The sequence below is a fragment of the Capra hircus genome, chromosome 6 (assembly GCF_001704415.2).
Source record: "Capra hircus breed San Clemente chromosome 6, ASM170441v1, whole genome shotgun sequence".
Classification (NCBI taxonomy): domain Eukaryota; kingdom Metazoa; phylum Chordata; class Mammalia; order Artiodactyla; family Bovidae; genus Capra; species Capra hircus.
This window is the reverse complement of record NC_030813.1, coordinates 68,384,966-68,398,572: the sequence shown is the minus strand read 5'-3', so window position 1 is coordinate 68,398,572 and position 13,607 is coordinate 68,384,966. Positions and strand designations below refer to the sequence as shown.

Genomic DNA, 13,607 nt, shown 5'->3' with positions numbered 1-13,607 from the left:
TCAAATATTTTAAATAAATAATTTTCATATATGTTAGTTGCTCAGTTGTGTCCAATTCTTTGCGACCCCATGGACTGTAGCCCACCAGGCTCCTCTGTCCATGAGATTCTCCAGGCAAGAATATTGGAATTGGTAGCCATTTCCCTCTCCAGGAGATCTTCCCAACTCAGGGATAGAACCTGTGTCTCCTGCATTGGAAGGCAGATTCTTTACATCTGAGCCACCAGGGAAGCCCCAATTTTCACATAAACATATATTATAATCAGTTCAGTTAAATAGCATTTAGATTATTTCCATTTTGTTTGCTATAACTCTTTGATGAACATCATTAAAGCTACACATACTCACATGATATAGCAGTGTTTCCTAACTAGTGTGTTAAATGTGAATCTCAACCCACAAATTCAGGTGAGCTGGATATGTAATTATCGTTTATAATTCAGCAGAATTTCTAATTCTGAGCCCCCATTCTGCTAGCATCAGTTAGGGTGGGATGGAGAGATAGTGACAGTTAACATCAGTCTTTCGTGGACTTTCATTTGTCTTTTCCTAGATTTGTACGACAGCTCTAGAATCTTATACTCCAACAAGGCATCAAAGTGTGTGTGTGTGTGCACATGCACACATGCTCATATATGTATCCCTTGCCCCTTCTAGCCAGAGAACATTTCTTTTCAGTCCTTCACTTTGGAGGAAATTCTTACCTGCTTTTGTTTCTTCAAAATCCTCTATCTAGATCTAGAAATTCCTTCCCTCTAAAGATTTAGGCCTTTAGTAAACAAAAGCCAAAAAGACATGTATTCACCTCTGCTTTCTGCCTCATGGCGTGCCGTCGGGGGCTACTGTCTCGTTGCTGCATGCGGGCGTCTCATCGCAGTGACTTCTCTTGCTGCGGAGCACAGGCCCTAGGCATGTGGGCTTCAGCAGTTGCAGCACACAGGCTCAATAGTTGAGACTTGCAGGCCTTAGCGCTCGGGCTCGGTAATTGTGGCTCATGGGCTTAGTTGCTCCACGGCATGTGGAATCTTCTCCAACCAGGGATCCAACCTGTGTCCCCTGCATTAGCAGGTGGGTTCTTTCCACTGTGCCACCAGGGAGGGCCTCCCCTGGAACAATTAACACAGATCTTTCACTTTCTGCTGGAACAGAGAGAAAGGAAATAAGGAAAAGAGATAGGCAATTAATATGTCAAAATATTAGCCCACCACAACAGTACATAGAGAAATGCTGACTCTGTCTCCTTAAGGCAGATGAATTCCCCAGAGCTCACTGGAGGTTAGGATGAATACATTTCATTTAAGGACCAAATATCCCTATAAAATGCAGATACAGTCCCACCTTCTTTTCTCAAGTTAAACTTTTGCTTCCCAAAATATCAGGAAATATGTTAAATTTCCAAAGGAGGGGGGAGGAATATATGAAATGAGCAAATCCTGTATCTAAAATTCTGTTCAATAATAGAATTCTAGCATATAGAACTATGGAGAGATGAATAAAACAAATCAATGATGAAAGTCCAATGTAAGCCCTAAATCTAATTGGATATTCTTGAGTTCTTTTATCCATAGCATTTTGTGACTTGAAGTATTTTTCTGTAATCATCATATACTTCCAGTTTTTACTAGGTTGAGTAGCATACCTTCCCATTCATTATTCTGTGACTATGGCTAGGTAACAATAAATTTGTTTTTGGCTAAATCTGAAGTTATCTTTTAAAATGTTAAATAGTTATTGCAGTAGACTTGATCCTAGCCCACTCTAATTCATAATTATAATCCATAAGCAGAGGATCATTTGTATCTAACTATTTATATAGGTAAATAGATTTACAATGATCAATGCAAAGAAATAGAGGAAAACAATAAAATGGGAAATACTAGAGATCTCTTCAAGAAAATTAGTGATACCAAGGGAACATTTCATGCAAAGATGGGCACAATAAAGGACAAAAATGTTATGGACTAACAAAAGCAGAAAATATTAAGAAGTGACAAGAATACACAGAACTATACAAAAAAGATCTTCATGACCAAGATACCCACAATGGTGTGATTGCTCACCTAGAGCCAGACATCCTGGAATGCGAAGTCAAGTGGGCCTTAGGAGGCATCACTATGAATAAAGCTAGTGGAGGTGATGGAATTCCAGCTGAGCTACTTCAAATTCTAAAGTGCTGCACTCAATATGCCAGCAAATTTGGAAAACTCAGTAGTGGCCACAGGACTGGAAAAGGTCAGTTTTCATTCCAATCCCAAAGAAAGGCAATGCCAAAGAATATTCGAACTATAGCACAATTGCACTCATCTCACACTCTAGCAAAGTAATACTCAAAATTCTCCAAGCCAGGCTTCAACAGTATGTGAACCATGAACTTCCAGATGTTCAAGCTGGTTTTAGAAAAGGCAGGGGAACCAGAGATCAAATTGCTAACATCTGTTGTATCATAAAAAAAAAAAAGAGTTCCAGAAAAACATCAACTTCTGCTTTATTGACTATACCAAAGCCTTTGACTGTGTGGATCACAACAAACTGTGGAAGATTCTGAAAGAGATGGAAATACCAGACCACCTGACTTGCCTCCTGAGAAATCTGTATGCAAGTCAAGAAGCAACAGTTACAACTGGACATGGACTAATAGACTGGTTTCAAATCAGGAAAGAAGAACATCAAGGCTGTATACTGTCACCCTGCTTATTTAACTTCTATGCAGAGTACATCATGAGAAATGCGAGGCTGGATGAAGCACAAGCTGAAATCAAGATTGTTGGGAGAAGTATCAATAACCTCAGATACACAGATGACATAACCCTTATGGCAGAAAGCGAAGAAGAACTAAAGAGCCTCTTGATGAAAGTGAAAGAAGAGAGTAAAAAAGTCAGCATAAAACTCAACATTCAGAAAACTAAGATCATGGTATCTGATCCTACCACTTCATGGCGAATAGATGGGGAAACAGTGGAAACAGTGAGAAACTTTATGTTTTGGGGCTCCAAAATCACTGCAGATGGTGCCTGCAGCCATGAAATTAAAAGATGCTTGCTCTTTGGAAGAAAAGCTATGACCAACCCAGACAGCATATTAAAAAGCAGAGACATTACTTTGCTAACAAAGCTCCATCTAATGAAAGCTATGGTTTTTCCAGTAGTCATGTACAGATGTGAGAGTTGGACCATAAAGAAAGCTGAGCACCGAAGAACTGATGCTTTTGAACCGTGGTGTTGGAGAAGGCCCTTGAGAGTCCCTTGGACTTCAAAGAGATCCAACCAGTCCATCCTAAAGGCAATCAGTCCTGAATATTCATTAGAAGGACTGATGTTGAAGCTGAAACTTCAATACTTTGGCCACCTGATGCAAAGAAATGACTCATTTGAAAGGACCCTGATGCTGGGAAAGATTGAAGGCAGGAGAAGAAGGGGATGACACAGGATGAGATGGTTGGATAGCATCACCATCAAAATGGACATGAGTTTGAGCAAGCTTCAGGAGTTGGTGATGGACAGGGAAGCCTGGCATGCAGCAGTCCACGGGGTCACAAAGAGTTGGACTCGACTGAACGACTGAACTGAACTGATTTACATAGGTGTTCGCTCTCATCTCAATTAACAATTAATTAATCTCAACACCAATCAAACAATTGGCCTGTGGCACATGTGCACCTTTATAAATCATGTTTGACATGTCTTAAAATAGTGACAGTTCATAGAGCCAGTGAAATGTTGTTTTGACACCAGAAAGCCCGCTTTTGGAAGGGTAAAAGATCATATTGACTAACCCAATGTCAGCTGACTTCCTGTCTTGATACTGACCAGCTGTGATGTTACCAAAAAGCTTCATGTTGGAAAAACACCCAGAGGAGATACAAAACAGAAACCAACCGTGAATTTAACCTCAATGATCACTTCACCTTCTTCCCATATTTTGGGAGTATAGTGTTAATGATGGAAAAATCAGTTTAAAAAAAATAGAAATCCTAGGGACTGGTCTCCAGTTACACTATCCCACTTATATCCAGCAGTATTTTGGGAGTGCCCAAAAGTGCCTGAAAGTATATCAGCACAAACATCTTACTGGGTTTCCAGTTAGGCTGAAAGACCAGATGTGACAACCTCACATTAACACATTAAATTCCAGAATCCAAGAAATAAGTATGTTATCAATGAGGCGAAATAGTAACTGATTTTTGAAACTGGTGGAGAAGGAAAAAAATGTAACCAGTGTGTTGTTGAAAAAAAGAAGCATGTTGTATTCTTTTCCTTTGTAGGATATTAAGCCTTTCATCCTGATTGTTCCTTGGATTATGGAAATACCAATAACCAATGTTCTCAAAACCAATACAGGTTCTAAAGTAACAAAATGAATGTATGTCATTAAGCTAAGAGGGCAAGGTCTATGGCTCACCTATGTAAATTTGACCGTATTAAGGGCTGGTTTTATGAATCAAATATGTTATCCAGGACCATTCCAGACTCTATTCTAATTCTTAATACTTTTGAACTTGAAGCCATAAACTTTATGTTATCAGATTATCACATTTGGAAGAGCATTTAGGAAGTTCAGAGTCCCAAGGAAATGTTTCTAAGATAGTGTAATGTCTGGGCATACCCTCTGCAGCATTTTTTTTCTAATAGACACTGAGATAATTTCTTGGAAATAATAAAACTGTCTGGCCATTTAAATGCAAAGGCTAATCAAATTCCTGCCCCTTGTGGCCTAAGTGATCATCAGAAGACAGTTTAATAAATAATCCCTTCTCCACAAAATTGCCTCCATATTTTTCTCCCAACATTTAACTCTCTTTAAACATGAAATGTGCTCTCTGATAACCAAGCCCCACCCAGTAATGCACCTCACAACCTCTTTCACTCACCTGAATGTCCCTCAACATTGATTCACCATGCAGTTTGTGAAAGAACATACTTGCCCTTATCGAGAAACACAGTCAAGGGTCTTGGAAGAGTTTACCCAAATTCCCCACCTCCATCTTGAGAGACCCCCAGACGAAAAGATCATTTGTAGAATTTCACCAGTTCTCTTAGTAGCATTAAAGCTTGATTCTCTAAAAGTGGAAGTAAAGAGAAAATCATCATGTGGAAGGAATAACTGAACATGTGCAAAAGTTTTCTTCTTCTTATGGATCTTAGCCGGATATTATGAAGGAATTCAAATAAAAAAGGTGTTTTTATAACTGTCCATGTTCAAAAGCCACCCCACCCCCCATCCCCAAACATGCTTGGGCATGTTCTGGTTCTACTCTTCCCGTTTGTATTTATCAACCCCAAACTCCCAGTCCATCCCTCTCCTTTGCCCCTCTCCCTTGCCAACTACAAGTCTGCTCTCTTTATCTATGAGCCTGTTTCGGTTTTGTAGGTAAGTTCATATGTGCCTATCATATGTGCATTTACTCTCTGCTTTATCTTTTGTATTCCTTGCTGGTGGTTTTTGTCACTATAGTGTCCAGCTCTTGCGACCCCATAGACTGTAGCCTGCTAGGTTCCTCTGTCCATGAGATTTTCCAGGCAAGAATACTGGAGTGGGTTGCCATTTCCTTCTCCAGGGAATTTTCCTGACCCAGGGGTCAAAACCCAGAGTCCTGCATTGCAGGCAGATTCTTTACCAACTGGCCTACCAGTTGTAGGCCAGTTGTATTACTCTACTTGTTTATTGACCTTAAGCAAGTCACTTAACCTAGAAAAGACTCCTGGTTCTTATCTTTACCTAGAGATAGCGATATATATAAAGGTTGATGTGAGGCTTAGAGAGAACATTTGTAAAAACCGTAACAGAGTGATATGTAAAACATCTCTCCTTCAACCTCATACAAAACAGGTGTGCAAAAATGTTAGTTCTCTCTTAGGGCCATTTGATCATCCTGAGTATCTAATTTTCTTTCCCACCCCAGTTCTTGCTACAGTACCTTACAAGGTACGTTAGTGGTAGCAGCTAAAATGACCCTCAGTTGCTAACTGCCCCACCCCCCAATTTTATTTCAAAATTCAAACAGCTGAAGTGTTTGTTTGGTCTGGAGTTATTCCTGCTACAGACAGCTTCCACCGAGCTGGCAGAGGATGTTTGCTGAGAGCAGCCTCCCTGCCTTCTGCCAGCCTCATGTGGCAGCTGCACCCATATGGCCTTGCTCTGCAGTGGGACACACTGGGCATGCCATAGGACACCTTGATACCAAGACCAAAGCATCTCTGGTTTACAGAGGGGGCACATCAGCCTGCAGAGCTGGCTGAGCTGAGACTGTGATATTTTTTTTTTAGACTTTTTTTTAATGAAGTGTAGTTGACTTCAGTTCTGTTCAGTTCAGTCGCTCAGTCGTGTCCGACTCTTTGCGACCCCATGAATCACAGCACCCCAGGCCTCCCTGTCGATCACCAACTCCCAGAGTTCACTCAGACTCACGTCCATCGAGTCAGTGATGCCATCCAGCCATCTCATCCTCTGTCGTCCCCTCTCCTCCTGCCCCCAATCCCTCCCAGCATCAGAGTCTTTTCCAATGAGTCAACTCTTCACATGAGGTGGCCAAAGTACTGGAGTTTCAGCTTCAGCACCAGTCCTTCCAAAGAAATCCCAGGGCTGATCTTCTTTAGGATGGACTGGTTGGATCTCCTTGCAGTCCAAGGGACTATCAAGAGTATTCTCCAACACCACAGTTCAAAAGCATCAATTCTTCGGCACTCAGCTTTCTTCACAGTCCAACTCTCACATCCATACATGACCACTGGAAAAACATTAGCCTTGACTAGACGGACCTTTGTTGGCAAAGTAATGTCTCTGCTTTTGAATATGCTATCTAGGTTGCTCATAACTTTTCTTCCAAGGAGTAAGCGTCTTTTAATTTCATGGCTGCAGTCACCATCTGCAGTGATTTTGGAGCCCCCCCAAAATAAAGTCTGACACTGTTTCCACTGTTTCCCCATCTATTTGAGCTGAAGTGATGGGACCAGATGCCATGATCTTCGTTTTCTGAATGTTGAGTTTTAAGCCAGCTTTATCACTCTCCTGTTTCACTTTCATCAAGAGGCTTTTGAGTTCCTCTTCACTTTCTGCCATAAGGGTGGTGTCATCTGCATATCTGAGGTTATTGATATTTCTCCCGGCAATCTTGATTCCAGCTTGTGACTTACAATGTACTAATTTCTGCAAAGTGATTCAATTATACACACACACACATATATATGTATATTATGTATATATGTATATACATATATATATGTATATTTTTATATTCTTTTCCAGTATGGTTTGTTGTAGGATATTGAATATAGTTCCCTGTGCTATATACAGTATGACCTTGTTGTCTATCCATCCTAAAGCTAATAGTTTGCACCTACCAACCCCAAACTCCCAGTCTATCCCTCTCCTCTCCCCACTCTCAACTTAGCAACCACAAGTCTGTTCTCTCTGTCCATGAGTCTGTTTCTGTTTTGTAGATAGGTTCATTTGTGCCATATTTTAGATTCCACATGGAGGTGATATCATATGGTATTTGTCTTCTTCTGTCTGACTTACCTCACTTATGATGCTCTTCAGATCCATCCATGTTGCTGCAAATGTCATTATTTCGTTCTTTTTTATGGTTGTGTAGTACTCCGCTGTGTACACGTGCCACGTCTTCTCTATCTTCATCTGTTGATGGATCATTTAGTTTGTTTCTGTGCTTTTGCTCTCTCTTTGACAGTGCTGCTAGGAGCAGAACTGTGCGTGTATTTTTTGAACTATAGTTCTGTCTGAGTATATTCCCAGAAGCAGGATTGCTGGATCGTATGATCATTCTGTTTTTATAAACTATTATTATTTTGTCTTACTTGACTGTTTTCCTTGGTTTCTACATTTTCTCACTTCTCTGATTAAATTTGCTCTTCGGAACTTGGGGAAGGCCTAGGAGGCTAAAGCTTTTCTACAGACAAGAGGGAGGGAACACAGGGTCCTGTCTCTGAAAAGGCCCCGCAAGGTCCAGCTTCATTTCAAATACACGGTTAGAGGTGGAGGTTTCAACACTCCCTGTCAATTGATGGATGTGGTCTCCCTCATCCCTGAACTCCTGGGGTACTTATTCAATTCAATTAAGCATTAGATATAGTAGCAACCATGAGCTTACATCCCTATACAGGACAGGAAATCTCATGAAAATGTTAAGAAACTCCTTCATCTCAGTTTCTGTGTGGCATTTTTGTCTCAAGACCCATATGTGTGCATATTAAAACACATAGGGATATTCTTCATTCCACAAAGAAAGAGATTTTCTCCAGAGGTTATGTTCAAAACATTTAACAAGCGACCTTTAGCCTGGGTTCCCAAGCGGGAAGGCTCCTGGCTGTATTGATGGAGTGGAATCTTTCTGGGGGAGGGAGGGGGAAGGGAGGACGCAGTCAAGTGCCCAGGGCAGTGGAGCAGCACACGAGGGCTCAGCGATGGCTGCTCACGAGCCAATATGGAAGTATTTCTCATATTGTATTCATAAGTATTCAGCATATGCCAGCTGAATATTAACCTTGGCGGTCTCTCCTTGTTCTAAACGTGAGGGCTTCTTGGCCTATTCTTTGTCTTCCTATTTTTGATAGAGACATCATATTCATCTATAAGTACATGTCCCATCCAAAGCAGGCAGCCTTCATTTAGCTCCAACCAAATGTTTTGTGCCATTTGAGACTTTCAATTTTTCAGGAAAAGTTAGAAATGTACATATTTGTATTGAATCTTTAATGTTGGCTCCACGACTTGTAAATTTCTGTGCAGGTCAACCACTGTGACCTCTAGCCTCCAGAATGTATATCATACAACAGGCCTTACAAGTGTTCACAAAGATGTGAATTCTGCCCTGAAGGGACCAATCATCTGATGGAAAGACTGACAACCAAAGACTGTTTTATTGGTGGGGGTCTAACTGCTTTGTGTAACTAACAGCTTTTTCTTGTGCATGTGCTTTATCACGTAACCCGACACAAGGTTTCTCTATTGTCTTTATCCCCAGCACCAAGTGCCTTGCTCATAATATTTTGACTGAGTTGTCATCCTTGTGATCTCTTGCTTAGTCTATACAGCTGAAATGAACATATGAAGGCATAGATGTGAAGCCGTTTCAATTAAGTCATCATCTCTCAGCACAAACAGTTATAGTAAGTGCTCTGCAGATAGTAGACAAGAAATAAACCCTTCTGGAATTGAACCAACATGATCTGTATGTAGTAGATTGTTAAAGGCACAGACTACATGTGCGAACAGAGCAGAAGGAAATATAAAAACGCAGGGCTTCCTTGTGAGACTCATATGGGAAATCAGATTTGGAAGACTGCTATGGCTAGCACCTCATTCTCAGCGTTTATCTTCAGTGCCAAATGGTTACTTCTGGAATCAAGTGAAATACGAAGGCAGAGGCCAACACTCAATTAGATGATTTTGCCAGAAAGTAAAATATCTAGCTGTAACACATTACCTCATTCAAGAATTTCTAGAAAACACTTACCAACAGTAAGTAGTTAAAAGATATAACTACAAAATAGACTAATCATCTCTGAAAAGGGGAAGAATTCATCCATGTAAGTGAAGCAAAAAACAATTTTTTTCTCTATAACCATAGCAAGATCATCCAGTTTTACCCACAGGTCAATCAAATAAGCAAGTATTATAATCATCTCATTCAATCCAGGTTAGATTTTTTTACTAGTGCTCTTATAAAATTAGCATGTGCATGCGTGCTAAGTAGCTTCAGTGGTGTTCGACTCTTTGTGACCCTGAGTCAATAGCCTGCCAGGCTCCTCTGTCCGTGGGATTCTCCAAGCAAGAATATTGGAGTGGGTTGCCATCCCCTCTTCCAGGGGATCTTCCCCACCCAGGGATTGAACCCACATCTCTTATGTCTCCTGCATTGGCAAGCAGGTTCTTTACCAGTAATGCCACCTGGGAAGACCCCAAATTAGCACAGATTCATATAAAGAAAGAATTCAAAGTGTATAAAATAATAGCATAGTTTCACCTTTCTTCACCATCCTGCTCCAAAGTGTAAATACCACTGGTACCTTACCTAGTTCATCTCCTTCCAGGCCTTCTTCTCCGCTCTCTCAAAAAATATGTATCTGGTTCTTCTTTTGCAAAAACAATAGAATTATACTCTATACTTTTCTGAAACTAACACTTACCTTCCTGTTCAGTCAGTTCATATTGGTCTACCCCATTTTCTTTTAAGGCTACACGGTATTTATAGTATTGATAGACTATCCTTTGTTTGCCTATTCTCTGTTGTGAACCATTTAAGTTGTATCCAGTTTTCTACCATTATAAACAATGCTGCAGTAAATATCAGATTTATATTTCAATCTGCTTTTTAATTTTAACAGGACTATGGAAACTGAAGTCATTACAGAGTTTGGATCTGTCATTCAACAGGATATCACAAATTGGTTTGTCTGATTTTCATAACTGCCTGCAACTGGAAAACCTCCATTTAAAGAGCAACAGGATATTCAGAATTCATCCAGAAGCCTTCAAGGACCTAAAAAATTTACAGGTTAGAAAATAAAGTTTATAACATCTCAAATATGTGGACCTACAGGCAATTACATTAGAACTCTTCATTGAACAGTTTGTACATGCCCAGTAGTACTGGCTACTAATCAAAAAATACAAGTCTATTTTAAGATTCCCCTGAAAAAGTTGAAGTCTCTCTCTTGCCTCAAAACTCCAAGGCCTCAGTAGTGGACATGAATTTTATTTGAACATTAATATTCAGCAGCAAGAATAGGCACATTATTTTTCCTAAGTCAAATTAAACTCAGCTCTGAGCTTTCACTTACCAACTGGCAAGAAAATGAATCTCAGTGATTAGGAAGGCTCCTTCTCTAAACTACAAGGTCAGTCAAATATCCCTGGTATTTGATGCAGTTTGGGACGCTATGGGCCTATATGGGCTGTACACCCATAGGGCCCAGGACCACATGAATCTCAGAAGGCTAGTGACCCTGGTGCCTCACACCAAAATTGCACACAGAATAATACAAATAATAATGGTATCAACATATACTTGCATCACACATACCACATGCCACATACGGTTTCAAACATTAGACCAATATAGGGGGGGACCCATGTCACATTTTAGAGCCCTGCTGCCTGGCTCTCGGGCACCCTGCAGTGAATCTCACCAAGGTCCTGACATCCTGACAGCTGTGAGTGTGAGGAACTCCCAGAGCCCTGCTCTAGTTCTGACAGCTCTAGCCCCTTCTCCTCCAAGCCCCTTTCTCCCACCTCCCCCTCTTTGAGGAGCTATTGTAAAATCTCTCCTCAGTGCTCCTTTAGAAATACCAAAGTGGCCAGCAGTGTGGCACCTAGAGATGCCTTGTGCTGTGCTTAGTTGCTCAGTCATGTCCGACTCTTTGTGACCCCATGCGCTGTAGCTCGCCAGGCTCCTTTGTCCATCGGGGTTCTCCAGGCAAGAATACTGGAGTGGGTTGTCATCCCCTCCTCCAGGGGATCTTCCCCACCCAGGGATCAAACCCAGGTCTCCCACATTGCAGGCAGATTCTTTACTGTCTGAGCCACCAGGGAAGCGCAGAGATGGCTTAGGAGCAGCCTAAGCCCCCATCCCTGTAACCTGCACCACACACCCACATTCTTTACATAGGCTACTATCATCCAATAAAAACAACGTGAGCCACAGAGGCAATTTTAGATGTTCTTGGTAACTTATTTTTAAGAAGTAAAAATAAGCAGGTAAATTTAATTTTACTAATATGTTTTATAACCTAGTATACTCAAATACTATCTCTTAGCATGGAGTCAATATAAAAATCATTAATGTATTTGGAATACAGTCAGCCCTTTATAAACAGAGACTACACAAAGACATTCTCAAGTGGCCAGGGTGCCCTTCTCCTTTAACATACAAATCTGATTGGCCCCTGCCTGCGCCTCCAGGTTCATTTCAAGCCACACTCCTCTTGCTAACTGCTTTCCTGCCTAGTTTTCATCCCAAGCCCTCCCATCTTGCTAATCCTTTTGCCTGAAAGAGTGAACTCTTACTAATCCTTCCAACATCTCTTCCTCAAGGAAGCCTTCCCTGGGCCTCTAGATTGAATTCATCCCCTTTATACGTATTTAATAGGCTATGATTTTTCCTTATTGTACATATGGAATCTGAAATTATTTCATTTTAGGTATGGTTAACTGTTAATGCTTGTATCCCTATAATCCTCCTACTAGGTGCAGAGCTCTTTGAGAATATATGGGTGTGTGTGTTCAGTCGCTAAGTCACGTCCGACTCTTTTGTGACCCCATGCCAGGCTCCTCTGTCTCTGGGATTTCCCAGGCAAGAATACTGGAATAGGTTGCCATTTCCTTCTCCAGGGGATCTTCCTGACCCAAGGGTTCAAACCTGTGTCTCCTGCATTGCAGACAGATTCTTTACCACTGAGCCACCAGGGAAGCCCCTTTGAGGACATACATTATGTCTATTTTGTTTTCTAGTGCTTAACGTCTGTCCAGTACATACCATGTATTTACAAACTCTTGGTGAATAAACAAAGGAATGAATGAATAGATGATGTTCATGCATAGGTGTATAAATTATCTATTGCTGTGTAACAAATTACTGCAAACTTAGCAGTCTAAAACTACACACATGTATTTATCTGATGCCTTCTGTGGATCAGCAATCCAGGCAAGGCTTGGCTGGGGCCTATGCTGAAAGTGTCTCAAGAGACTGCAGTCAAGATGTTGGCTAGGGCTGGAGTCTCACGTGAAGGCCCAACTGAGAAAGGATTCATTTCCAAGGCCACGTGGTTATCGGCAGGATTCAGTTCCACATGGGCTTTCGGGCTGAAGGCTCAGTTCCTTGCTGGCTGTCAGCATAAGCCTACACTTGTTTCTGTGCCATGTGGGCTTCCACACAGCAGTACACAGCATGGCAGCTGGCTTCAGAGCCCAAAGGAGAAAGCCTGCCAACAAGAACATTACAGGCTCATGGAATGTAATCATGGGAGACGTGTCTCATTGCTTTCAGCATAGTCTATTTGTTAGAAGCAAAGCAGAGGTCTCACCTCTCCCCCTCCAAGGGGAGGCGATGACTCAAAGGATGTGAATGTGGGGAAGGTTTTCTGGGGACCTGTCTGCCATAGTAGTTATCAGAGTGGATAAGAAAGTCTACTTCACTTGGCAGCACTCCACAATTCGCCACAGAAATGTTGTCAGATTGCCTGGAACCCCATTTAGTATGTTGTATACTGATTATGTGTGTGTGTGTGAGTGCTCAGTCGTTTCAGTCATGTGCGACTCTTTGTGATCCCATGAACTATAGCCCACCAGGCTCCCCTGTCCATGGAGATTCTCCAGGCACGAATACTGGAGTCAGTTGCCATGCCCTCCTCCAGGGGATTTTCCCAACCCAGGGACTAAACTCACATCTCTTGCATCTCCTGCATTGGAGGCAGATTCTTTTACTGCTGACCCACCAAGGAAGTCCATACTGATTATATTTATATACATAATTTCCCTATGCCTGTTTTATTTCCTATGCATTTTTATTGTACTTATAAATAAAAGTCTTCTGCAGCTCACAGGTAATAGATGCTACAGTCGGACTAAAAAATAAGCCCAAGAATGTTTAAATC

The 13,607-nt window shown here is 41.4% G+C and overlaps 1 protein-coding gene across 2 annotated transcripts in view; it reads left to right on the top strand.

Moving 5' to 3' along the window:
- The window catches only part of LRRC66 (leucine rich repeat containing 66), a 30,738-nt gene that overhangs the window by 5,669 nt on the left and 11,462 nt on the right, over positions 1-13,607 (top strand). For both annotated transcript variants that reach the window (XM_018049451.1, XM_005681606.3), the window contains exon 3: positions 10,341-10,510. In XM_018049451.1, coding sequence (XP_017904940.1) covers positions 10,341-10,510 — 170 coding nt within the window. The remainder of the gene's footprint in view (positions 1-10,340; positions 10,511-13,607) is intronic.